Source organism: Geospiza fortis, unplaced genomic scaffold (genome assembly GCF_000277835.1).
Source record: "Geospiza fortis unplaced genomic scaffold, GeoFor_1.0 scaffold12, whole genome shotgun sequence".
Lineage (NCBI taxonomy): Eukaryota > Metazoa > Chordata > Aves > Passeriformes > Thraupidae > Geospiza > Geospiza fortis.
In genome coordinates this window covers 2,556,128-2,583,998 of record NW_005054323.1, presented here as the reverse complement: position 1 = coordinate 2,583,998, position 27,871 = coordinate 2,556,128, and the positions used below count along the sequence as shown (strand labels likewise).

The following is a 27,871-nucleotide window of genomic DNA, read 5'->3' as shown; positions in this document are numbered from 1 at the left end:
TTTGACATACAGAATATTTGAGAAGAATGGTTAAAGCTTTCTAGTCTGTGACAACTAAGAAAAAAAGTTTGCAATGTGAACAGTGTTTGATATCCTGCGTGGAATACTTAATGTTGTCCCGAGTAGAAATAAATAAATAAATGTATCTTCTAAGTATACTGACAAGTGTCCCTATTGAGATAGTAGAATTACTTAACTCTTAATAGCTGTGTCATAGCAGTATTTAGAGATTCTGTTTGGAAGTTAGTAGTGTTATTTTCTGTGGGTACTAAAGTATAACAAAATGTTATGCCTGAAAAGTGCTTAGTGAATTTTACTGGGATGTGTATATTTGGTATGCAATAGCAAAAATATTTAGGAAATTAAATTTTATTATGTATGATGATAATTTAGACTTTTAACTGAAGTAGCAGAGAAGTTCACAATTGGCTCTGTATGTTTCCCTTGATGGCGGGTCAGGGAGTGTCCAAGGCTTTTGGGCAGGCTTTTTGCTACAAAGTTAAATCTTAAGATGAAAACAAGATCTCTACAACAGTCAGTGCTTAAAGATCAGGGCTTTTGTGTTCTTGTTATACCTGTTAGAGTGAGGAGAATCAAAATGCAGAATTGTTTTTTGGTGTTTGGGGTTTTTTCCCCCAGTCCTTTACTCATGCAACTTTACTTGCACAGGTAGTAAGCATCATAAGACATAAGGTTTTCAGCTACACATTAAAGATGAGTAAATGCTATAGAATATCCAGGAACATTTTCATGTTTTGGGTATGTGTGTTGAATTAGCACTGTGATGCAAGATAGTTATATATTGAAAAAAAAGTTTATGTCTTTTTTCCTCTTTCTTATTTTAGAGAGAAATTTATCACATAAAAGAAATGATTGAGTCAGTCAAATTAAGAAGACAGTGCATGCTGGATTTCTTCTCACATTATGAACATCTTTGTGAACTTCAAGGCTCTCTCCCTCTGAAAGCTGTGAAGGCTAATGTGACTCGTGATGCTATTGATCTAATTGTGGACCACGTCAAAGCTACTGATTGGGCACCACTTCTGAATGCTCTCAGGCATAATAAGACTTTGGCTTCTATTAGAATAAGAAGTTTACATCAACATGGTCTTGAAGAGTCAGGTCTGTGTAAAAGATAAGTATGTTGATGTATGCATGTTAAAACTTGTTGCATAAAACTTCTGCGTGATTGAATACATGGGGGGAGGAATTCTTATGCCTAAGGAATTACTATAATTTAAGAAACTACAAAAAACAAGGAAGATATGATTATAATTGCTTTTAAGCCAATACAGACTGAATTTTACTGATGTGTAGTTTTTATTTTTCACTAGGTGTTGAAAGATACAAAACTTACTTTAGAAGGAGAATTCCAGCAACTCTATCAAAAGACTTGACTGGCCAGCTGTGCAAAGCTGTGAAAGGCTGTCTCAGTATATCAGATGTACTAAAAAAAAGTGAAAATATAATAGTATGTACAAATAAATACATAGTACATATAGTACAAAATATACAAATTGCCCAGAACAGAGAATAGTAGCAACTAATCTTTGCATGTATTTGTTGCAGACAATACATGCAACAAATACATGCAAAGATATCTTGTGTAGTTTCTACATATACATAAAGAATGATTCTGCTGAGACTTTTAGCATAACCTGGTCTTAACTGAATGTCTCAGAAACACAAGGCTTACTAGAAAGATCTTAGCAACATCTCTGCCATGTGCTTGAGGCGTACAACATAGGTTTATGACAGAAACCACTGTGCATGTATGTGGTAGAAGGGAAGTTGTTGGATACCAAGGGGATAAAAATTGATCTTCAGGTGTGTTACTGAAAAGCTCCAGTTTGCTTTGAAGCCATGACTGGCTTCTAGTGGGGAGGTTGCTGCTGGTTGCCCACAGGCAAGCTTCCTCTGCAAGCTAAAGGAATGAACCCGCTTAAACTGAAGGTGAAAGTTTGCTGGTTTTGACCTTTGTTTGAATCCCCTAGAGTTTCTTGTAAGGAACAGAGGATGAGTGGTTTGGGTGATTTTGGGTTTTTTTTGCTTTTCAAGCCAGATAACAACATTGTTTGTTTTATTCTTTAGGGCTTGGCCACAGCTTCATCTCTGGAGAGTGTCTCTTTAGCCCACTGTCCAATTGGAGATGGAGGGTTGGAAAGTAAGTTGAGAATCAAAACCTGTAAATATACTTTTCTCTTTAAGTTTCCAAATAGGTATGCAAATTTTTCAGTATTTCAATTCCCGTTTTAAATTTGTCTATAGAGATTATAAGAACAATCTTTACTTTATTCTGCATAACTCAGTAGCATTTAAAGACTTGAATTTCTTCACTTTAGGCTAGTAAATATATATACTACTTTATAGTGATGTTTATACATTTATCTAAAACAGCATTTGTATGTCTTTACCCTTTCCTGATTTGTTTAAGTTTCTATAAGTAAACTGAAATCAAATATTTTCTAACTTGTTCAGATATTCTTTGCTGAACATTTGCGCTAGAAATGTATGAACTTAGAGCACACTAATTATATTGAAAATACACTCTGTATTTCAGCACTAGTTCTTTGTCAAAGCTTTTGGCTCTTAAAGCCGCCTCTTAATAGGCCACTGAAAAAGCATGTTCGGATAATATGGAAATGCTGTGTGTAGATAACTTGTGTGCTTTTGTTTTCTTCAGCAATCTGTCAGAGTATAAAGAATACAGCTACTATCAGATTTCTCAACTTCACAGCATGCAGCCTCACGTGGCGTGGGGCAGAACATATAGCAAATTTATTAAAGGTAATTTAATCAACTTTCTTAGAATGGAGTGTTTGTAAGAACTTAATAAATTTAATTTTTTACTTCTGCTTTAAAGCCCAAAATCAGTTAAGGCACTTCATGAGGAGCTTGTGTGAATACCAAAATTAAGTGTATGTTCTTATGAAAAGTGTGACTTTGTATGACAAAAGTAGTTTAATTCACTGGTGTGGAATTTAAATTTGCTATTTCTTAGAAAAAAACATAAATAATTAAGTATTTTCTTTAAATAAGGACTAAGCCTGTAAACATCTGACACCTGTTTTCAGGGTGCTTCTTTCATTGTTAGTAATTTTGAAAAATGTCTCAAGTATTCTGAAGCACTGGGTAAGAATAATCAAGTTTACAGTTTAGAAGCTGCTGATATAATATCAGGAGATCTCTGCCTAATACTGCGTTTTAATTAGGGTTAATTGTGATTTCTGTGAAAGCACAAAATTTCGTAGTATGTGTTGATTTCCTATTCAATGTGCCTTGAGAAGAAGGTGATAAAATACTTTGTAGCAAAGTTAAATAATTTGCGTTGCAAACTGGGCAGTCACAACAAATATGATTTACCAGTAAGGTTTAAAAATTAGTTATGTTTCTTGAACTCAGGAATGGTGTACTTTTACCGGCATATATTTCTTATACTAACATTCAAGCCATTGAACGTGGTTTACAGAAAAAGGTAACTTGTCATCATGTCATCAATTATGGCTTTGCCATTTCACTTGGTAACAGCTTCTTTGTTTGCAAAGCACCAGGCAATAAGAAGACATGGTCAAGCTTGGGCTGAAAGCCTACGTTACAGGAGACCTGACCTTGAATATATGACAGGTTTGAGGCGGATTACTTTGAACTGCAACATGCTTATTGGAGATAGAGGAGCAAGTGCCTTTGCAGACTGTCTAGGAGAGGACCTTTGGCTAAAAGGTATTACTAAGTCATTTACTAATGAGCAGCAGAGTAATTCAGGAGTTTCCTTACAGAGAAATTATAGACATACTAATGTGTATGTACTGAGATATTCCATATAACGTAGAACTTGGCCTATACCAGCAAATTCCCGATATACCTCATATCTGCTTATTACTAGTTGCTGTAAATATCTTTTCTACTATTTCTATGTCTCACTACTGCGTCTCTTAAGATATAGTAGTGGCAAGCAGAAGACTTAAAATTATCGATTATAACAGTTGCAGCCAGAGGAGTTGCAGCCAGAGGAGTAAGCTACACTTACTGTGTAGCTTGGGAAGAGTACTCTTTTTTTTTTTCCAAAGAAATCTCTCTTCCTCTTTTGAAGTATCTGGGTACTGTTGTGTTATTTAGTATTCTCCTTCAGTATCTTTGAGAATGAATTTGTTCTGCAGTATATCTATTGCTATACCTAGTAATTATACAAAATTACTAATAGTGCTGGTGTAAATCATAGCATTCTGTGTCTGGAATAAAATACCTGTTTTATTGTTTTGTTTTCGAGTTTGAGGCAGGTCTACAGATAACATCCATCCCGATGGAAGAGGATCAGATTAGAGAATACTTAAACTGGACAAACAGCCGTTCATAGGCCCTAATGGGATGCGTTCACAAATGCTGAGGGAGCTGGCTGATGTAATTTTGAGGCCACTCTCAGTAGCCTTTGAAAGATCTTTGTGATTGGGAGAGTGTGCATGAGGACTGGAGGAGGATAGCTAATGTCTTGCCTATTTTCAAGAAGTCTGGGAAGAAGGACTCGGGGAAACTACAGTCCTTCTTGGATCCTTAGAAAGGCAAGGATGTGCTGCCATCTAGAGGGACCTCAGCTGGCAGGATAAATGAGCTGATGGGAACTTCATGGTGTTTAAGAAAAGGAACTGCAAAGTCCTGCACATGGACAGGAATAATCTGTGCAGTAGAACATGCAGGGGCTGTGTGGCTGAAAAGCAGCTTTGCAGAAAGGGTGCTGCAGATCCTGGTGTACAGTAAGCTGTCCATGAAACAGTGAGGTGCTTTTGTGGCAAAGAGGGCCAGTAGTGTTTGGGGTGCATTAAGCAAAGACTTTTTGAGCAGGTTGAGGGAGGTGATTCTTCTTTACTCAACACAAGTGAGGCCATGGAATGTGCAGTACAGGAGGGAGCTAGAGGTACTGGAGAGAGTCTAGTGAATTGCCTCTAAGATGAAGGGACTAAACCAGCTCTGATTTCAGAAAAGGCTGAGAAAGCTAGGACTCTGGCTTGGAGAAGAGAAGGCTCAGAGTGGAATCAAGGTGTACAAATATCTGAAAGGAGGATGTAAAGGAGATGGAGACAGACTCTTTCTGGTGGTATCTGTGGACAAGGCAAGGATGGAATGGGTAGAGAGGAAAACACTGGAGGTTTTTCCTCAACATGATGAAACCCTCTTACTTTGAGGATGACTGAACACTGCCACAGGTTACCCACAGTGGTTGTGTAGTGGTTCATATTACCTCCTCTGCAGATGTTAACAGCTGTTTCTTAATGTTGAAAAGTTCTAGTTGTCTTCTTTGAAAGCAATACTCCTGTTTTTTACACATTTTCGGCAGGATTAATTTTTTTAGATATTAACTATTAAATTAAATTACTAACTAAATGCTATACACCTCCACTGATTTTTTTTTTTTTTTTGCCTCTTTAAACATTTTAGCACTTGATTTGCAGCAGTGCGGAATATCCAATGAAGGAGCAAGGTCATTATTAGATGCTCTTCAAACTAACACAACATTAGTGGTACTTGACGTAAGAAAAAATCCATTAATTGGTATGTATCTGTGTCTGTATTTATTCTCTTTGTGTGATTGTTGGGTTTTTTTTATTCTTCAGTAACTATGTGGGGAAAGGTAAACTGCTTTTAAGAAAAAAAGAACATGCCACGATAATTTGCTAAACATTTTTAACACAGGAGAACAACCAGGATAGGTAATATCTACTTATTAGTCAATGATCTGTTTGTTCGCAAAAAGAATTGTCTCTCACAGAAAATTTCCAAAAAGGTGTTTTAATTCATTCTAGGTCATGGCCTGATGAAAAAGATTATTGAAAGAGTTCTCAAGAATGGAAGCAGTGCTGACTCAGAGGTGTGTTTTGGAGTGAGTTGGGGATTTTCTTTGTAGCTTCCATTACATTTATTTTTTTTAAGGATGACTTTTCAGAATGAATCAAAAACAACTATTCTAGTTCTAAACAGAAGTTTGACTCAGTACAAATGAAAAAAAAACACTATCTAAGGGGAAACCTAAAACCACTATGATGGACATGTTACTGTATTGGGCTTTCTGTATGATTTCTTATGGAATTAAAGCTGTCACACATAGTAAAACCTGGATATACATTTAATGGAAAGAAAAATGAAAATGTGTGTGTATTTGGGCATTACCACAGAATGTCAATTAAATATTGCTCCAGGACTGCTGGAGGGCTTTCTACTACATGTGTCCTTGTCAACATGATAATAATAACCACTTCTAATTAAAGAGTAAAGGAAGCCACAATTTGGAATTTAGCACTTAATTTATTTTAGAACTTATTTCTTGTCTCTAACTTCTCTAACCCAAATTTTTTAAAGTTACTCAGGCCTGTCCTTTCAATGTAGACCATTTATGAAAACAGAGTTCAGTTAAAGTACATTACCCCCATTCATCTTGGTCTAACTGTCACAGAGAGTTCACAGTAATGCGCATAAACTGAATATCTAGACCGTTTATGATTAGGTATACTGTTCAAATATACAGAAATGTGATTCAGTTCTCAAAGGAGTCCCAGCAATCCCAGTTCTTGTGTTGGAATTTAATGTTCTTTTGGTTTTTGAAAAGACTAAATGAAGACAGTGCTGTGGATGTGTAGAGGCTGTCTAATAAACTGAAAATTTGTGTGCAGAATTTCTGGAGGATTATTACAGTTCCCCACTTCAATCTCTAGAAGACCTTTTTTGAGAAGTTGAGGTTGGTTGTGAAGAAGTACTCTTTCTGCTTGGCAGATGGGATTAAAACTTATATCACAGGAATCACATGAAAATAACATCTGCCTGGAAATGCTAAAGATAATTTGAAAGCCAGACCATGGAAAGAAGCAACTCTAGGAAATCTCCCCTATGCTAAAAGATGACTTGACTCAAGACGTTAGTTTTATATTCAGCCAGTTAGTGTGGTATCTTAAGTTTTATTAGCACTGCTCGTAATCCTTCAAACTTCATTAACAGCATGGATGAAGAAATATTTCCACTGGCTTGCTACATAGCTTTGCTTCTTCTGCTAGTTACAGCTGTCTTTCCTTCCATCCTGCTTTGTGTAAAAAGTGGGTGTTTGTTTTTCTGTAGCATGTAGTTGATTCTCTTCTGGGCCTTTTTTTTGGGTTTGCAAGAGTAATTGTCTACTGATAATTGATGCTTTTGCTAAAACAAAAGCTATATATTCTAGCAGCACTGGATAGCAGTATAGTGAAATCATAGATACCTAATCATAGATATGACCAAGTGTAATAGATGATGAAAGTTTGTGTAGTTTCTGAGAGACTATAAATAGCTCAAGGGAAAATCCATTAAAGGTGTCTACAAAACAGGATACTTTCAGAGTACTGGTTTTATATTTTGCTGTCTTTATACTTGGATGCTTAGATGTTTTACAACAAGAGCAGAGATGAGACAGGCTATGTGCTAGATGAACTTTTGGTTTAACCTAGTAAAGCTGCCCTTTGAGGTGTCTAGCAAAACAAAATTAAAATTACTTTTTCTCTTAGAAGCTTGCAAATTAATTTTACGCTTTCTGGGTGTGTTTTAGTTTAAAATTATCAATTTGCTTGCACAGGGACCAGACTCACCTGGAGACACAGCAAAATTTATACACGGCTTAATTGTATCCAACGTGAAAAGAAAAGGATTTTCTTGACAATGATAAATTTGAATTAAACTTAAAGCACAGTAATGGCATTTTAATCATTCTAATGCTTTAGATGGGAATAGCTCTGGCATACTGTTCCTAATGCTCTATGTGGGATTCAGGGCCATGTGAGACAAGCTTTGTGTTAATGTCATCTGTATTTTATTCAATGACTGCTCCAGCACTAGACTCTGTATTAGTGATGCACACTGAAAACTAAGTAATTTTAGAAGACTAATTTTAGAATATCTGCCAGGAGCAATTAAACTTTTTATCAGTGCAAGGGGAGCCTTGAGGAATAGAGCTGTTGCTGTAAGGAAGTGAAGTTTGAAGTACAGCTGTGGCCTTTGATCATCACTGTCTCTTAGTTTTATTTTGGGTCTTTTACTTTGTAAGGATGAATTTTCATTACAGTCAAATAAAAATGAATTTGTGTTTTTTAAAATACTGACTTGATCAGTAATACAAAATTATATTAGGGAAGCTTTTATTACTCTGGAGAGCTTTGGTCTGAGCCAGTCATTCCTATCAAGCCAGTTGTCTGAGAATGAAGTGCAGAAGCCAGGGTTGCCTCTTTATAGGGTTGATGTTGGGGGATTTCTGCTATAGAAGGAGAACTGTTTTCCACAGGAGAAAGGATAATATTGGTGGGATATTGTAGTGATGTTTTGGGAACACTTTCTGGTAATATAGACTATCATCTGCTTAAATATGGGCCTTGTGAGACTTCTGTTTTTTCTTGATTTTATAGGTTATAAAGTTTCCTGTAAGTGCAGTGTTCTCTAGATCTGACAAACTATCTTTAATTTTAAATAAGCACCTCTTCAACTGTCAGTTGCTAAACAGATTTATTTTTCTTTAAAAAATAAACCAAATTCTAGTTTAAGTGGCTGATGTCTCCGTCTTCCAAAGATGCTCTGAAAACTAAGCCAAAGAAAAGAACTATTGTCCTAGGAAGTGGTCGGAAAGGAAAAGCTACTATTCGTATTGGTAATTCTTTGTTTTTTCTGCCTATAGTACATTTTGTCTAGAAAATTTTATCTTAATGCTTAAAAGCTTAAATTAAAAAATGTATGATGTGTCTAAATGTTAGTGTTTTACAGAATGTTTGTCTCCAAAAAGAAAAAAAATTGTTTCTTCTTAATGATATAATGCATCTTCTATCATCATTGGTATCTGTAGGAAACTTACTCTTGTTTCTAGTGCTGCTAGATACATGGCTGGAAAAATGGTAGGATATGCTGACTTTAAAATGTATGGAAGCATTGCACATATTTATTCTGTGTCTTCACAATCTTTCACTTCTGCAAAGCTTGGCAGTAGTAAGTTGTCTAGTTCTCTTGATGTTGTAACCTTTCTGTAGCAGGCTGTCCTCTGCCAGAACAAGCAAACATGCATTTTTTAACTGATGTACAAAATGTTCTAAGACTTTTTTTAAACTTCATGTAAACCTATTATAAATAGTTTAAAATAACATAGATTTAAAATAACATAGGTATCTTGAATATTTATAATTAAGTACTGAAAGCTGTGATACTAAACTTTTTTCAGTAAGCTACTAAAAATTTCACTGTAATACATTTCACTGTCTCTTGTCTTCACTCTAGTTATCTGGAAGCAAAGAGGTAAGTGATCAGGGTGGTAGTGGAAGAAAAAATGCCTGGCAAATGTGGTTGTGGAGAGTTTTGTGGTTTTTTGTCTTCTTTTTCTGTTTTGGGGTTGTTTGTTGTGTGTGGGGTTTTATGTGATTTGGGGGTTTTTTTAAGAGAAGGAGGGGCGGTCAGGGTAAAAACGATCCTGTTTATTATGTTCAGAATGAATTGAGATTTTGAATCCTATTAACTAAGTGATGCATTTCTACACCATTACAAAATCAGTTATTTTACTCATCTTAGAAAAAGAATAACCTGAGTTCTCACTAGTTTAACTGTAGGAAATATATGATGATTAGTTTTCAAGACTTACCAGTTTTGGCTTAGAGAGAATGTGAGGCTCCCCTTGCCCTGATAAAAAGTTCATTTACTCCTGGTAGATATTCTAATAATGATCCACTTTAGGTTTCTTTCTGAGTCTACTCTGATGCTGTATGATTTAAACAGCAAAAGACCAGACCAGACCAGTAAACTAATTAGTGCTCTGAAGGGAAGAGATTGCTGGTGTCCCGTACAAGCGATCTGCATAAGTATCAGCTTTATTTTTAATTATTTTGCCCATAAATAAAATAATGTTCTTCACTCTAAAGCCACTAGAGGGCAATTTGAAACACATAGATGCCTTTTCTGTCTGTTTGGATGGTCTAAAACCATCTAAACCTTTTCTTCTGCAAAACTTTGCCTCCTTTTTTGCAAACCAGCTTGTCTTGCATCAACCTAACAGCAGTTAAGTATAGCATCTTATAATCTCAAGCTTTTGGATCAAGCTTTTTTTTTTTAGCTAAATTAGACTGAATGGCAGATTTCCTACAGTCCTTATTATTACATGGAAAATTTTATGAACAGTAAGCTGTGAATTCTTATGTGGATAATAAGGTATCATGAATTCTCTTTTCTTCTGGTCATGCTCTTCAATTCAGGATTATCTTCTAAAAAATCTGTAAGTCCTGGGAAAAAAAATTCTACTGTGAGAGAGAGTTACTCACCAAAACCCCTGCCGCCAGGCACAAAGGGTTTCCTTCCTTGGCGGACTGCAGAACGTGCAAAGAGATACAGGTGAGGTTTTCATAGTACAAGAGAAAATACTAAACCATAAAATTTGCATGATAAATACAGTAGAGAGCAATGTTAGCTTTTTAAAATATGATTTGAAAGTTACACATAGAATGTTGTAACTGTTGTCAGAGTTTTTTCTGTTTCTATAAATTTTGAGGATTTTACATAAATTCTTCTCTAGTAAGGATTTAAAATACCCAAAAATACATGATAGCCATTCATATGCAGCAAAAAACCCCACCACAACCAAATCTACCTTGTCTGCTTATTCTTTTACTAATGATTTATCAAATGTATCATAGCTGAAGAGGCAAGTTAGCATTCTAAACTTGTAGTATATTTGGTTTGAGATCCAGTTCACAATGCTTAGGTATTTTCTTGCCTCTTTTTTCTGCTTCACCCCACTCAATACCAGCATAATTACTGTGATCATCTAAGAGTGGTAAATTAAAACTGAAAAAAAACTTACACATGAAAGTTGTCTTTTGAAGCAACTTTGTTTGTTTTTGGTTTTTTAATCCATTCCCTAGATCTTGGCCTCTCAAAATGGAGACTATATAACTATTTAAACAAAAAAATTACTTAATGCTATATTGCAACTGTGGTAATTAAGTTTGTTTTTCAAAATGCTGAACACCAAATTCTCCTGTTGACTTTAGTTCAAAATAATTAACTAAGTAAGATGCCTATTGAAGATATTAATGTTAGCATCCAGTAGTATTGCTCTAAATCATGATTAACTAGGGAGTACTAATCGAAATGAGAATGTAATGAGGCTTAAAGGGATGTAATGCAGTGTCTGATGCTGTTTATTTACTCTTACTGCTTCACCTGTCCTAGAATTTTGTGTTCGGAGCATTATAAACTTTTTCCTCAAAAGTATGATTTTGATTTTTTTTTCTGAACTTCAGAGGCAGGGCAGTGGATTGTGCTGGAGAATTGCCATTGAAGATTCAGGTACTGTTTCACACACTGGTTTTATTTTAGTGGGTAGCTGCGTGAAAAAAGAGGAAAATGTTCTCAACAGATTCTCATTGTCTGAAAGTTAAGACTGGAACATACTTTTAAAGATTGTTACTCATAGGAGTGAAAAAAAAGTAGTTTACATCAGCCTTTCATTGAATCTTCTTTGATACTTAGTTTTCTTCAATTTCTATCTCTGTATCTTTTGGGTTCTTAGTCTTAGGAGCTAGGCAGTTGGAGTTGAGTATAGGCACAGTCCCTCCACAGGCAATAAGAATAACCACCAGCATTTTTCTCTGAATGCTTTCTGCACCATCTTTCCTGTCTTGGATTTGGATTATATGCTTGTTTTTGCACCTGTGAGCTGCACTACCAGGAGGAGAAGAAAAACCCCATCTTTCTTCCTTCTCCTTTGTATCTCATTTCTGTCACAGAAGGATCTGATGACTGCAGAAGCCACCAGTTATCCTCTGCTCTGGTGTAGGCTTCCCATGGACTGCAGTCCTTTGGGAAAACATGGGTATCATAGGATGCCTGTGGGCAGCAGCTCATTTGACCCATCCCTCTGCTCTGACACAGGTCTTCCCTGGCTGGAATGAGGGTATTGGCTCCACCATAGAACGCCTCTTCCTGATCCCAGCCTGACGTTTTTCTCTGCTCTTTCTCTTTTTGTTCCCACCTCTTGTGCCTGTCTGGCATTTTATGCCTTGCAAAGGGTCAGCTGAGGCTGGCTGTGTCTTGTGTGGGGCAGTCCTGGCTGTGCCCTGCAGGGGCTGACTCTGCTGCTAAATCCTCACCGCAGATACTCAACAAAGGCACACATAGGATTGTTTTTTTTAATATTGTTTTATGCAAATTTATTTCATAGATGTATGGCTGAGCAATGTGTATACATTGTAAAGGACTCTGGGAAACAATGGTATTTAAATTAAGCTTTTGATATGATTTAATCTTTGATTTTTGCTAAGCATTGTAATGCTATGAGTGGGCATGGTTTTCTTTTCTGGCGTAACTAGACAGCTGTTCCTGTGAAAGTGACACTAGAACGTGCTTCTACATCTGAAACTGAAGACACAGAAGATTTAGAGGATGTTATCCAGCAGACTGGTTTGTCAAAATCATTAGATAAGACTGATGTAGCACAATATCAACAGTTACAGGTAAGAAGCATGTTCAGTGCCTTAGACTCTGTAAAGGCAAATTATATAAATTAAACCATGTTTTATTCAGAAAATTGTAATTAAACAAATAACCAGTTTTGTAGCAGGATTTCAGAATAACTTGATACAACTGCAGTATGTGTAATTTCTCTGTTCCAATCTTGCATCATAGTGCACAGATCTTTTGATCAGTGTTATTGCCTGTAATATTTTCTTTCAAGTATTTCCTTTATAAAAGTAATTTAGTGTTATTTCTAGGAGCGAAAATATAGAAATGACTGTTTGAAAATAATTACAGAAATAGCTGAAAGTGTTTGAATTCCATTTTATAATTGAGCCTGGTAAACTTTTTTCATTGCTTTTTATTATTCCTTCTACTTCTTTGATACTTAAAAAACTTAGCAGTAGTGAAATGGACTATATGTTCAAATATCTTGATTGGGAATGTTCTTATAAAAGAAAGGAGTGGAAAAAAAGGTGTATATCAGTGGCTCTGTAATGCTGCTGAGGTAATCTAGCACTATTATAAAGTAATGCCCTCAGGCAAAATAAATTAGTTAACTGTTTCTGAAATGTTAAGATTTTAATTCTGTTCAGAGAAACCAATGATTACTTCTGTAAATAAGATCTACAGTCAGTCTGGGTGTGCAGGTTGTTGTCAGAGCACCATGCTGGATGAATATGCTGTTTGTATATGTAAATATTGGACTGTATACCTGTCTTTGTATACAAGGAGTGAAGTTAAGTTAACTTGCTGTGGGTTTATCAGTAGTGGGAATGTTTAGGCTGGGATAGAGTTGTAGAAAGCAAAAGGACTGTACAAATACTGTGTGAATAACTACCAGCCTTTTCAGTTGATGTATACTTTTTCTTTAGACCTTCTTCTCCCTAGAACTTTTTTTCAGGAAGATTTCAAGTTTTTCACATGTTGCTAGAAATCAGTTTTATAGCAACTTTTACTGTTAGTGTGCAATGTATTGACGTGCTGTGTGGTGGCTTCAACACTCTTACCAAGAGCACTTTGAAGTCACAGAATTCTATATCCTGTGCAAATTGCTCCAAAAACCTGTATGTAGGAACTACTGTGCTTGCAGAAAGCTTTTGATGTATTTATTCTTGCTGTTTGGAGAGGGAAGAATATTATATTCATAACACACAGCAGAGGCAGGCAGTGTTTTGTGCTCTGGGGAAGGGTTGTCATACTGACCACTAGGATGTTGTACTGACCATACCACAACCAACACTTTGGTGTTAGCTGTAGTACTACATGTAGGGCAGCTATAAGGAAGAGACAATTTATGATTAATTTCAACTTCGTTGGAGAGAAACCCACAAATTTTGGCAATCTGCCCCAAAGTTTTGATTTTTGTTTGCTTGTAAAGGTCCAGATTTTCATGACTTTCTGAATTTGAAAACCAAAATACTTTTTTAGGCCATGGTTGCTTATCAGATAGCACCAATTAAGCTATCTGCACCTGATTCTGTGCCTCACCCATTGTTTTTGTTACCTTCACAAAAAGCAGGTTTCTGATTATGGCAGAATCAAACTATCAAATTGGCCCCACTGAATTGTCTCTTTTCCCTCTGTCACTTAGCTTTTCATTTCTTGCTTCAGTCTTTTTCTCTTGTGCCTTTTTTAACATTTGTGTGATCATAAGACTGTCATTAAAACAGCTGTTACTGTACAGTAGCTTGTGAGGAGAGGTGCTTTGAGGAACTGATCCAGCTGAAAAGTAGTCCAGTGTATTTGGTGGTAGCAGACCTTTCAGTAAATGGGACAACCAGTTGTGTTAGAGCAACCATGGGAATGCAGAGTGGAAATAAACAGTAAGGGGTGAGAGTTCCTTAAACTGCTGCTTTGTCAAAAAAAAAGCTCCCCAGACATCTCTTGATGTGACTGAAGGACCAGACTTTCATTTAATTATGCAAGTCTTGGAGAACTTCTCTACAGCCTTCTGAAGAAAAAGGGGCTTTAGGCATACTACTTAGTAAAACTAGTAGTAGTACTTAGTTGTGTTTTCATAAAAAAAAGAAAAAAAGCCTTGGCTAGTGAAAGCCTAGTATCTGCTTAAATGAAAAATGGGAACTGATAAATACTCTCTCCTTCCAGTAGAGGGAATCAAATGTCACAGTTGGTTTTGATGAAGTATGTCGTTGAGGTAACTCCCATACTTTTAAATTTTAACTAGGGATTTAAATGGTGAACTTTACCCTTAATTAGTTATCAGGGCAACTCTTTCTACATCTCACTACTTCGTGAACTGCAAAGCAGTAGAGATTGCACTGTAACTGTTTCTTTCTTTTAAGTATGATGCAGTCAAATAAAAGAGCATGGCTGATCAGTTACTAAATGTTTTAAAATAGAATTTTGTAAACTTCAGTTTTATACCTCTGTCTAGTGTTGAACAGACGTACTGCTTATGGTTATTCTGAGGGCTACCTATATTTTTGGTATTCAGTTTCATCTTAAAGTCTTATCAGTGTTATCTTTCTGGGCTGTAATACTTGAAGGCTTAGTCTTGTAGCTTGGATGTACATTTAACTCTCTGATATCAATTTTAATATTTTTTTTCTGCACAGAGACTAGGGCGTGGTGTAAACTGGTGAATTTCTTAAAAGCAAATCAAATATTAAAATGTACATATAGTTGTAACATAATGGTGACAAATTAGTTTCTTTAAATGCTGGCTTTGCTATTGCTTATGAGGAGATGAAACTGCAGTGTTCAGTTTTGTTATGAACTCAGCCCATAACCATGAAATACTATGTACATATAAAGTGTGATAAATCAAGTTTAAACATCACTGCAAAGCATCTACATTACTGTTTAAAAAATCATAATAATTTGATTACTGTCTAAGCCATTGACCTTTAGCATTACAAACCAGCAATTTGAAGAAAAAAATTGAAGAAAAAGGTCAGTGCTTTCATCTTTAAAATTATCTAAAATCCATCCACAACAAAAATACTAGACAGATATGGTTTCTAAAGTAGAGTTCCTAGCCTACATCCTAGAAACTTCAAAATATGAGTAATTATACGTATGCACATGCACTGTTAATGGAAAGGTAAGAATTCTTCAGTCTGTGATAGCTAATACTGGTCTTCAAAGGTAGGTTGGGGGATTCCAGGTTACCTGTCAAGTTGTCAGTGCAGAGCATTACGGTTTCTACTTTCTGTGCTGTGCTTCTGTTTATGCAGAGGTTTTGTAGCTCCCATTATTTCCACATCTTCAAAGGTAGATGGCAGTAAGATTATGATATTTGTGGATGGTTCTCCTTAGATATTTGCCCCCCACCCTATGCGGGCAGGTTAGACAGAGTGCTAAATCTGTTTTGATGCTCAAATAGGAGTATGATAAAGATATGACTAGCTTTCTACTTGCAGTGTTTGCTTTATTGATATTAGTCTCTAAGGATTTTAGGAGTGGGCTTCACTGGAATGGTGACAGACCCATAATCATTACTTTGAGTGGTTGTCACTAGGAGGGCTATATATAGAGAGTATTCTAGAACCTGCATCTTGGAACCGGTTGCAAAAGTACCTTGCAACTTATAACACCTTTGCATTTGTAGAAGGTTTATTTTTACTATGCATTCTGTTGCATGCTAGTCTTCTTATTTGGTTACTTATATGAAGTGCAGTAGTATGCACTTGACTAAGCTTTTAGTAGTAAACAAACTATTTCAGTACTACTTGAATCTTTAATTCTCTTTAGAACTGGTTGATACAGTGTGTACAAAATGCAGTGTCCTTTTACATATATGTGCTTGTACACGAAGTGAAAGGGAGAAGTTCTGTATACTGTTAATTTGTAAGTCTAACCTCTGAAAAATAGAATAGTTTGGTAATTTGAACAGTTTTCACCTTTTGAACCAGAAGATTGTTAAGGTGTACAAGAACAAAAATTCTTGGTTGTTTTTCTAGTTCAGATACTGTAAATAAAGACCATAACACTCTGCTGGGATGCAAGAAAATGTGGTATTGCAAATCTTGACTACTCTTACTGAAATTGAGATTTTAATTAAAATACAATTTCAGGCATCTTATAAATAAGGCTAGAATATATTTATTAGGTGTTTTGGATTTGTTTTTATTCTTGTTAACGCTAAACTTGGAATTGTGAAAAGCTTTTTATTGAACAACTAAGTGAAACCAGTTAGAAAGAGTACAATTCTTACAATTCTGGATTTTGTATTCTGACTACTTAGAGTACAGTTCTTCAGAATTTTGTATTCTTACAATTATAAGAAGGAATAAAGGAAGGAATAAAATCCTGGCTAAAGAATATAGTTGGAAAACCTAGATATGGCTGCTAAGGATTTGTTATTAGAGCCCAATTTGAGCTTTATGATGTAGATATATTTAGTTAAAAATGATGTCTGAAAAAGTGAAGGGGAAGTAGAGAAGAACATATGTTCTTGATGGTTATGTCATAGACCAAAGAGGCTTGGACTGTAATTTCATGTGATCTGTTGCAGTCTTACAAATCTGTTAAGTGAATCACACTTACTTCTACTTCTCTGTCTTAATATTTTGCATCCTAGATGGTCTACCAGTAGGCCTCTGTCTTATATTTTTGAAGAAGGTATGTTTGGAATGCCATTTGCTAGCTGTTAAGTTGTTAAGTTTTTTATTATTGCATGTTTATCTGACATTTTGAGATAAATTTCATGATAGTTTATCTGTGTTTTGGTAGTTGGAGCTGGAACAATGCATGGAAAAACTAAAGGAAGAACAGAAAGCTAGAGTAAAGGCTGAGGAACGATTACTAGAGGTAAAGATACTTAACTATTAATGATATTTACTTTTAAAGGAGGCACTGCTCAGAGAATGCACTTGATTAGGGGTAATTATCAATGACTACTAATGTGATAGCTTCCAGATTTTCAGTTCAAAGTCACGTGGATCATTTACTGTTCTTAAGGGCAGTGATGAAATCTGTGTTTAGTAATGTTTGTTCTACTGATTCTGTTCCAGAGCCTTGAACTCCAGCTCAAGCTACTCTTTCAATGTGTTTTATTCATTTTCTGAAACATGTATGGTCTGAGACATCCTGATACTTGCTTTTCTCAAGAAAGTGATTAAATCTATTTGCAGTATGTACGCATAGGTAGTTGTCTCCCAACTCAATAACCATGACTTGTGCTGAAAGCTGTGTGTCGCAACTGTTGTTCAGTTTGGTTTATTCTGTACCTTTGGTTTTTAAGTTTTATTTCTGCAGGCATTAACCATATTGGATGGTTTTCTGCATGTCACTTGTTGTGAAGTGCAGTTCAGCTTTGACAAAACTGAACAACTTACCACAGTTGAATTGCGAGGTCTGTTTCCCCTCTGCTGTTGCTGACCTAAAAATATCCTTCTGCATGAATAAGCAGAATTTTTTGTAATATAGTTGAGTGTAAGGTAGTGTAAGTAAAGGGATTTGGTCCTTACATGTGATTTGGAGGGAAGTGAAAGTTGTGATATCCTTTGAAATATGAGCAACAGGTGATACCCCACAGCAGATATCCACAAAGAACTCCCCACTTCTCAAAGATAGATGGTAGCCCTGTTGTGTGACTGTCCCCATCTTCCAGAAATGTGATGTGCGCCAGTGGGCTCTGCTGCCTATCTGTTTAGATCCTTAAATGCTTTTTAGCCTAAACACTCCCTACAAGAAATCTTCCTCTGTCAAGGCTAGGCTGGTTGGATTTAGCACCTTGAACCAGGAGATGGAATAAAACAAGTAGCATTAATCTCTAAAAGTGTTTATTTTGTTGCTTATTTTTCACCTACAGTGCACTACACAATCTGTAATTTTTTCATCCTCTCATAAAAAATACAAGACAGAAAGGCTGTGGTAGTACTTGATTGCATAGCTGTAATCTTAAATGAATGAGTTAATGCTTCCCTTGAACACAAAACCTTGTATATCCTGCAGTGATCATGCAGTTTTCAGTTTCATCATCAATTTGATTACTGATCGTTGTGGAGAAAGATTGAATCATCTTAAACTTTCAGGTTTGGGATGCACAGTGCAGGGGAGAGTTAACAGTACTATGCATAGTACTGTTCATTCACCCCAATATAGAGGGGTGAATATAAGGAGGGTGTTGGCCCTCATTAAAGCTTTTTTACTGGTAAAATAAATTATTTGGTGTTAACATGTCATATAATACATGGAAAGTAAAACGATATAGAAGCTAAATTTTTCTGCTTCTACTTGATCTGTAACATCCTGTACATATTGAAGACAGTGCTAAGCCAATGGCTTTGAGTGCCTGCAGGAATATCTATGGAAGCATAGAACTGCAGCTGTGGATTAGCAGACCTGCACAGAGCTCGTGCAACAGTACCTGAAAGTGGTACAGCAAACTCTGCATCTTGTTACATCAGTTATGATGCTGCTGTTTAGGCACACAGGTGAGGTTTGTTGTTTTGGGGTCTTTTAAACTGAAAATGAAAGAAATTTCTTTTTTTTTTCCCCCGCATAGCTGGAAATTGAAAATGCAAGATTAAGGAGTCTAAATATCTCCCTATCCGAGGTTCTTCATGCACAGTCAGTAACCAACATGATTTTGGAAGATGAAGGTGTTCTAGGCAGCATTGAGAACTCTTTTCAAAAGTTTCATGCTTTTTTAGACCTCCTTAAAGATGCTGGGTAGGTTGCCACTTTTAGTCTTGCTGTTTTTCCTGAGATCTTTTCAAAATTATTCTCACAATGAAGTATGCTGCCTGCTGCCCTGCCAGATTTCTAGGTGTGTACTCTGAGAGAGCAAAGGAAAATAAATTAGCCATTTTTAAAATAAATTACCAATGTTTAAATAAATTACGTATTGTTTAGTCTTTTCCTAGTGGCAAAGGCATGATCTAAGTACTGTTCAGCTAAGTTCATGCATCTGTCTTTTGGAAAGGCTTTCAAGAAGCCTATTCCAAAAGAGTAGAAAGCTTCTATTAAAGCATGTTTCCAAGTCTTTAGTGATTTACCTTTGGCTCTTAGCATTCCCACAATATGAAAGGCTCAAAATGCAGTTGAACTGCCTTCAGAAATTGTCCTGTTACCTTGTGCTCTCCATTCACTAATTGAAGTATGGAAATCTACATGGGTTTTGTATCTCCAGTCTCTGTATTTTAAGTCTGTATTTATTGTTACTAGTAGTAGTAATAGTACTACTACTACTACTACTACAACAACTACAGAAAATTGATTAAAGTTTGTGTTACCACTGTATCTGCAATTTGTCAGAGGATGGTTCATCCTTCCCATTTTTCAAAGAATTTCAGCTTGAAACCAGCTTATCAAGTTTGTATGACCAAGCATGGCAGTCTCATCCACAAGAATGGAATGATATGAATATGCACTGTAGTCTGCTTTGTGGATTCAGAGAAGATCACAGAAGATTTTATTTGCCCTCCTTATCTCCCACTTCCAAGTTGTAGTGCTATAACTCAGGACCTAAGTGACAAGGGCCTCAAGTTATGCCAGGTGAGGTTTAGAAGGGACATTTAGAAGGGACATAGAAAAAATATCTTCCCTGAGATTATGGTCAGATACTGGAACAGGCTGCCCAGGGGTGTGGTTAAATGGCCATCCCTGTAAGTGTCCAGAAAGCATCTGCATGTGGCGCTTAGGGGACATGGTTTAGTGATGAACCTAGCAGTGTTAGATTAATGGCAGGACTTGATGATATTAAGAGGTCTTTTTCAACCTTAATGATTCCATGATTCAATGATTCTGACTTACTGTAAAGTTCACCCTGAGGAGGCTGTGTTTTAATTTTTGTGACAATCGGTTTGTAGAGTTGCCATTACTACAGGAAATTCACATTTCTCAGGAAGGGAAAAATGCATTTTCACTGCATGAAAAAAATTTCTTTTTATGGGCCCTATGTCTATTCTTAGTAAATAAGGAGCTTCACTGAACATTACAGAATCCCAGTCATGAAGAATGCTCTTCTCAGTAAGCTTCTTTTTATCGTATGCTATGCTATCAGTTAATGACCGCAAATTTCCACTTTTTACTGAGGCTTAAAACCCACATGTGATTGGTTTGGCCAACTTACAAGCTGGCAGGTGACCCAACATCATTGTATTTGTGGAGGTTGTCATTGACATGTTAAGAGATTATGCGATTTGGAGATGTGCACCAATTTCTGCTTGAATGGACAGAGTTTTAATCCTTGTTCTGCCTGACATGGAATCTCATTGCCAGTATGCTGCTCTGAGTTCAGTGCTAACGTTTTGATTCTGCAGGCTAATTTGTGCAAAGACAAAAAAATACCTTCAGCTGCTTGTTTTTGTCTTAGTTAAGATACTCTGAGCTTCACTTAAAGTAATATGTTCAAAGCTTTAACAGATCGTACTTCTGTTTTTGAAGGTTTAGTCTTTCAAAAAGTAAGAATAGTTTGTATGTTTGTATGATTTTCTATTAAACATTTATTTTACAGGCTTGGACAACTTGCTGTATTAGCTGGGATAGACCAATCAGATTTTGGTATTTTGGAGCATCCACAAAGGAATGCCACTCTCAGTAAGCCTGTGAACGTGGTGAAGGAGAAGTCTTTTGAAGAAGAAAGACAGGAACATATGGAGAATAGCAAAGTAAGTCTTTATAAGGAATGCTAGAGGTGACTCTATACTCTTTAATGTACTTTTTAGCTGTTAATCCCCCTCTGATTCATGAAGTTATTAATGTAACCCTTTGCTGTAGCTGCATTTATACAGATCATAATAATTCAGTGATTTATGTAAGCTTTTAAAGTGTTTACCACTTGGAGCACAAACTGCAGTATTTTGTAATGTATTAAGCTTTGGTGGTAATTGTGTCGTTTCCTTGTCTGAAATAGGAAGTTCCAGTAGCGGAATGCATCAATTCAAATTGGAAAATACCATGATAAGGTTTCTTAGAAATATTTAATAGTGAAGTATAGTGTTTTTAAGAACCCTGGTCTTACAGGAGAGGCTATACAATGTACCTATTGAAAATCATAAATTATCTTGTAAGTAATTATAGTGTATATGTCCAGTCCTGATAGATTTCTCTGTGGCCATGACATGAGCTTCAGGCAACTACAAATTTGTAGTATTTGTAAATATTGCATAAAGTTTTAGGTTCTGCTCTGTGAATTCATAGTAAACCTTGAGGATTTTTCAAAGGAGATATTAAAATTCCTGTAACAAAGGAAAAAAACCCAGGCTTTTTTAAAGGCTGTTAAAAACTTAGATACTGGAGGCCTATAGCTATGTTCAAGTTGAACAAAACTGTTGTACCAAGAATCACTCTGCATTCCAATGTGTTTTTTATATCCAAAGTCTTCCACTCTGTTTTCATTTCCTCAAAAGCACATGAGATCCTTAAATGTAATGTTAAAAATTTGGGGGTTGTTTTAACAGTGTGGAGAGTATTTCCAGTTTTGCAGTTTGAAGACTCTTGTTCTTACCTCCCAATACTGGTGATTATTTTGGGTTCTTGTAGCAGCTAGGTGTTGTAGGATAGAGTGTTGAGACTACACTTCTGCAATTCCTTATGTTTACTAGCAATTCACAGGTTTTGGGATGATAGATGTGATTAAGTTTTGGCTGCTTTTGTGTAACTGATGCATCTCTGGTATAAATTTGAAGCTGGATGTGAAACTGTAATATGCCTACTCTGTGTCATTATAACTCTAGCAATCTTCAGAAATCTGTTTTGAAAGGTGACAAAGATTGTTCAATTGCTGTTACTCTGTGTCTTACCTGTATTAGGTAAAGAATGTATTTTGCTCTGCAGACTCCAGTATATATGGCAGTTACAACTGGTGGTTGTTTGGTTTTTTTTCCTCTCGTTGCCTGTCTTTTCATTGGAATCTTTTGTTTCAGAACAGAGCTGGAGACATCCAACTTCCTCTTCCTGGCACATTTCAATCCCAGATGGTTGTGAATAACGCCTTTTCATCACTTAAAGAAATGAGAGAACTTCAGGCTGCTGGACAGCAGTACCAGCCAGGTTTGTGGAAGGAAAATGAAGCTCAAACAATTAACCAAAATAAAGAGAATAAGCCTCGAAGTAGTACTCCAGTATTATCTGAGAGGAGAGTCAAACAAAATGAACAAGCAAACGGACATCACTCAGCAAGGCAGTTGGCTACCAGTCTGCATTCATTTGCTGATTCCAGTGTACAAATTAGAAGTGATGATAGCAGAATATCCAATGGTATTCCTGGTGAAAAAAGCAAAAATTATTCCTCTAAGAAACACATTCCTCTAGCAAATGAAACAGCAACTCCAAGTAATGGAGTGAGAGGAGAAAAAAGTAGACTGCAGATAGTAAATGTTAGCTCTGGAACTGATACTGTAGGATCTATCTCTGAAATACAGGAAAGTATACCAAGTGTTAACAGCATTTGAAGCGGTTCTAAAATGTTTGAACTGTTCTTTGCACTTGCAAGATTATGTTTTGGATGTCTCAGTATAATTATTGAATTTTTTGTAAAGTTTTGTAGACTGTGACTTTTTAAAGCATTGCATACTGCTTAGTATTCCTGTTTCATGCTTGCATTCTTTGTCACTAGATTTTTAGTTTTGAAAACATGTGATACACTAAAATGGTACCCATGAGTTTGTACTACACATGAGGGACTCGAAATACAGATTTAATTATCACAGATTTTTGAGCTAATAAAGTTAAGTTGAGTACAGATTTTTCCTAGTGTTTATTTTCAGTGTATTTCAGTGGGAGTGCAGAAGTGGTTTTGGGGCAGACACCAATTCCTGCATAACAGTGTGTAGGTATGACATTCTGAAAATTAGTGGAAGTTTCAGAGTCAAAAATGAGCCCAGAAACATTGCTATAGGAAACCTTTAAATACAGCCATCTTTAGTACTGTGACTGCAGATCATAGAATAGCACATGCTGGAAGGGGCCTCTGGAGGATATGTAGTCTAACTCAGATTGCTCTCAGGACCTAGAGAAATGTGAGAATGTAAAACTAAGAGAATTGTCACTTCTTTAAAACTCTGGGATTTAGGCCCGGCATCTTGTTCTTGTCCTTGTGCACAGGCAGCTGGTTTGGTGCTTCTGAACTAGAATATACTTATTACGTACAGGAACTAGGCAGGATGATTTAGGCTGAACTGGGAGAAAAAGCAGCCCGTAACTATTTTTTACTCAGTCATCTGCTATGTGATTTCTGGAACACATAGACACATAGAATCTGTAGAAATTACTGACTCCAGTTGCTTGACAAATGTGAAAAAACTCATGAATCCTCAAATTCAATCCTACAGAGCAAATAGTACAAGATTACCTTAGCTATTGCAATATTGCACAAGTAATTGCACAATGAAAGTATGTTCTTTGTACAGACTTTGTCACTTCAGAATATTAGAAGGTAATATATTAATCTGTTATTTTTCACATATTTTCCCAACTGCTTGTCTAATTTTTCAGTAATTCTTTGTGATTTTGGTCTGACTAAACAATTACTTGCAATCTGTAATATTCAGCAGTAAAAAGCTACCTATTCCCTTTTTTAAATCTAAAATTCTAAAGCTAATCACTGAGAAATGCTAGATAAAATTATAAATTCAGAAGTGTTTTATTTGTGAGGTTAGGAGTTAGGAAGCTGTTACTTGTCCCTAAAAATACCATGAAGAACTTAGAACAATTTATATATTACATGCCCAAAAGCAGGTGATATTTAATATCTTTCATGTTAAATACTTGCTTTCAATATTTGCATTTAGAGTGTGAATTACGTCAAAAATCATCTTTTAAAGCAAAATTGACCAGGCAGTTTGCAATTTAGATGGGCATACTTTTTTTCAGTGGATTAATACTTAACCTTTTTTCCTGTTAAATCAGAAACATGAAGGATTTTTCATGTTACTGCTGCTATGGTATTGCACTCTCACTGTAAGAATCTGTACTGCATACTTTATGTATAGTTGGATCTGAAATTGGCAGAGACAATGGATTGAAGCTGCCTGGGGAGAAGTATTCTTTTTGAGGCTGTCATGAATACATCAGAACTTCCAAGGTTTTTTCTAACAATTTAAAAACTCATTTACAAAAAGTATTTTACACATATAAACATATATATTCTATATATATTTAACAATAAAATATTTTAATAAAAAGTAAAAATATTTTTATTTTAAATTATTAGGAAACCATTTTCTACCCTGAGTTGGAATAGAAACAGTTCATTCTCTTGCTGTTAGTTAATGTTTTACAATTCTAACAATTCTTGTTTGACCTAAAAGCCTGAAATCAATAGGCCAACTATTTGCTAGAGAACATGTTACTGTTTACTCATAAAGCTCAATAATTTTTCTCTTTTCACTTAGTCTTCCCAAGACCTACTCTTCACAGTTCAGGACTTTGATCTCTGAAAAACAAAATAGCCCCGAACCGTTGTTTGAACCACTGAAGTGTAAGGTTTCACCAAAATTTGCTCATCTCACTAGTTTGCTGGACCAGACATCCCAGCTGCCTCCTGAAACGCTTGCCAGGTTGCTATGTAGTCAGCATTATTTATCTTTTAATAATGACGTCCATTTGTGGTACCAGACAGAGAACTCGTGTACTTGTGCTCTCCTTGAGTGAGCTAATTCTTTTCCAGCAGTAGTCGATTAAGGTTTTGCTGTCCTGCATAATATGAAGTCACAATGAACCTAATGAAAGTTCACTGAAAACTCCGAAAATTTAATTGCACTTTTAATCTGTCTTGTTTTTCCAGTTATGCACATAGTAAATACTGCTCTCTTTGCTTTTGTGTTAATTACACAAATCCAGGTTCATCTGCATAGACTGATGGCACTTGAAATTGTGGCAGTTGAAATTCTCAGTCAAATAGTAGAAGTCAGAAGCATTCCTGGAAATCATGGTTTTGAAAGTCTTTATTGGGTGACTATGAATATTGGTATGATTCCATGATGGAATTAATGGGTTTTGATGTAATTAAAACATGAAAACATAATTGCTGCTAGCAAAATACTAAAATAGGAGAAATCTCAATCCAATACAAACAAAACTGTAATGAGACCTGTATTATTTCTCTTTATTCTTTCCATCTGCAAAAGCATAATGATCCCTTGTCCACAGCAAAATTTCACATTTATACATTCTTTCCAATTTTATATACTTCCCATCAATGCACAGTATGAAGATGGTTTTCTAAAGCTTCCAGGTGACAAGGCTTCCAGTGGAGTTGTCCTCTGATCTTGTGGGAGCTGCTATTTTTGACCCTTCTGGTCAGGATAAGACTTCTGTGAACTGAAAACTCCAATACTGGTATTTCCACCAGTGCTCTGAGCTGATACCAGCACTAGCTTGCCTTATTTCTATTTTCATGTTCTAGCTCTTTGGAGTTAAAAATGTACTTCAAATGCTGGCACAAAGCTTTAATTTCTCTTATGCCACACAGTTAGGATTCAAGACTGATCTGGCGGGATATTGAAGCACTTTCTGTAGTAGTAGGCAGGCTTCCTGACCTGAATCTCCAGCCTACACTATTTCTTACTGCTTCCACTACTCCTTACTACCTTGAATACCATTTTCCTAGCCAGACTGGAGTTTTAAATTGCCTCTCTGGGCCTACACAGGTGCTTTAGATTTAATACTGAAAAAAGCGCATATGAGACGCCTGTATCTTTTGATCTTGCTTCTACCTAGAGACACTATTAAAAATAATTAAATATTTAGTCACATCTGTGTTGTTACTAAGCATCTCAGTAGCGGTTTCTATTTAATTTTAACTAAGAAGTTCTGGGTATTGCGGTGTGAGACATACTTTAAAAATACCTTGGTGTTTTAAAATAATGTATCCAGCCTGTGTCATCTGTGAAGTTTGCTATTATCTCCTAAGAATTCTGGTATCTGAAAGCAATTTTGATAGATTTTTCTTAAGCTGTAGCTATTATTGAAATGAAAGTTATCTTTGCTCTAATACTAATGTTTCTGTTTACAATTTTTTAAACAAAACAACTTCCTTAAGATGAAAATCTTTCATCTAAATACCACATCAGGCTGTGGTCTATAAATTCTTTTTGTGGTTCCAGGTATCATCTGGCTTGACAGGAAAAGGAACAAATTCACATAGTCAGTATTTCTTCAGTGAAATAATTGGTAATGAAGAATGGTATTTTATATACATCTCAGAATTCACAAAATAACAGACATCAATACTTGCAGTTTTCTGTGCAGATGATTAATGTTGATGATTAGCTTGGTGAACACCCATGAGACTAAGATAGGGCCAGCGTTACAGGAAAGGACTGGGCAATCTAATATGTTCAAGAGCTGTGCTTTATACAGCTACATATGAGAATTGTGAATCCTGCCCAAGATACTTGGAAATTATGGGGCTCTGTGATGCCCATCTCTTTTCAGTCATACTTCATGGCTTGCTTTGTCAAAATTGGTTTACTGCTACTGCCTTTAAATTAACTTTGAAAACTGACCTGGGCAGAATGTCTCTGCCTGAAACAATCAGAAAATGGAATGAGTTAAAGTCTCTTTCTTTCAATTACAACAGTTCACTTGTATTGGCTCTGTGTTTTCAAATAGTCAAGATGCTGCAGATACGTTCCATAGATACCTGAGGGAGGAATGCTTTAGTATTCAGTTATACTAACCTAGGATTTGGCAAACCTCAAGGCAAGTCCAAGATGTGCTATCCATTATGTGAAGGTGATCAAGTTTCACAGCTCTCCTGGTTTTACTCTCTCTGATGAAATTCAAGTAGCAATTTGCCTGCAACAGACTTTCTGGGGAAACTGCACAACATGCAGACACTTGTTTGCTTATAGAAGGCAGGGATCTTCCTCCTCTACAGGGTAAGTAGTTCACACAAAATATTAGATCTGGGTACTGTAAATCCATCTCTTTCAAGATGAATCACAGAACCACAGAAATGGTCTGGTTGGATAAAGTGGGTGATCTCCAGCTTCACAGCTTTATCAGGGATGTACTAGAATACATTGCACAGGATTGTACCTGGGTGGTTCTTAAGTGTCTCCAGTGAGGGAGACTCCACAACCTCTCTGGGCAACATGTTCCAGTGCATGGTTGCTTGCACAGTTAAGTTCTTTCTTAAGGTTAAGTAAGGTGGAGCTTCTGTACATCAGTTTCTGTCCGTTGCCTCTTGTAATTTCATCATTTAGGATCTCCTAAAATTCACTGTAACTGTGGGTCGCTGCTTTTTAAGTCCTCACACATTCACCCAGACTGCTTTTGGAACAAGCATCCCAGCACTGCTGCAGCACCCGCGCGGAGGAAAAGCACAGACAGAAAGTTACAGTAGGACGTGCATTCACTCTGTGTGTGTGTGTGCGTGCGTGTGTGTGTGTGTGCGTGTGTGTGTGCGCGCGCGCGCGTTTCTCTGTGTGTGTGTCTGTGTGTCTGTGTGCCCGCACGCCCC

The 27,871-nt window shown here is 36.2% G+C and overlaps 1 protein-coding gene across 3 annotated transcripts; it reads left to right on the top strand.

Moving 5' to 3' along the window:
- The first annotated feature begins 865 nt into the window (after positions 1 to 865).
- CEP78 (centrosomal protein 78) lies at positions 866 to 23,148 on the top strand. 3 transcript variants are annotated; one of them, XM_031056892.1, is made up of 15 exons: positions 866 to 1,122; positions 2,092 to 2,164; positions 2,684 to 2,787; positions 3,546 to 3,720; positions 5,431 to 5,544; positions 5,796 to 5,860; positions 8,539 to 8,647; positions 9,265 to 9,282; positions 10,230 to 10,365; positions 11,277 to 11,322; positions 12,345 to 12,488; positions 17,188 to 17,265; positions 18,965 to 19,131; positions 20,918 to 21,071; positions 22,329 to 23,148. In XM_031056892.1, the coding sequence occupies exons 1-15, from the start codon at positions 1,105 to 1,107 to the stop codon at positions 22,854 to 22,856; spliced, it is 1,929 nt and encodes a 642-aa protein (XP_030912752.1). In that variant the 5' UTR covers positions 866 to 1,104; the 3' UTR covers positions 22,857 to 23,148. The 3 variants fall into 3 exon arrangements, 2 of the variants coding, with proteins under 2 accessions (XP_030912752.1, XP_030912753.1); XR_004081703.1 differs by lacking the exon at positions 18,965 to 19,131 and having other exon boundaries at positions 22,329 to 22,466; XM_031056893.1 differs by lacking the exon at positions 9,265 to 9,282.
- The last annotated feature ends 4,723 nt before the right edge of the window (positions 23,149 to 27,871 follow it).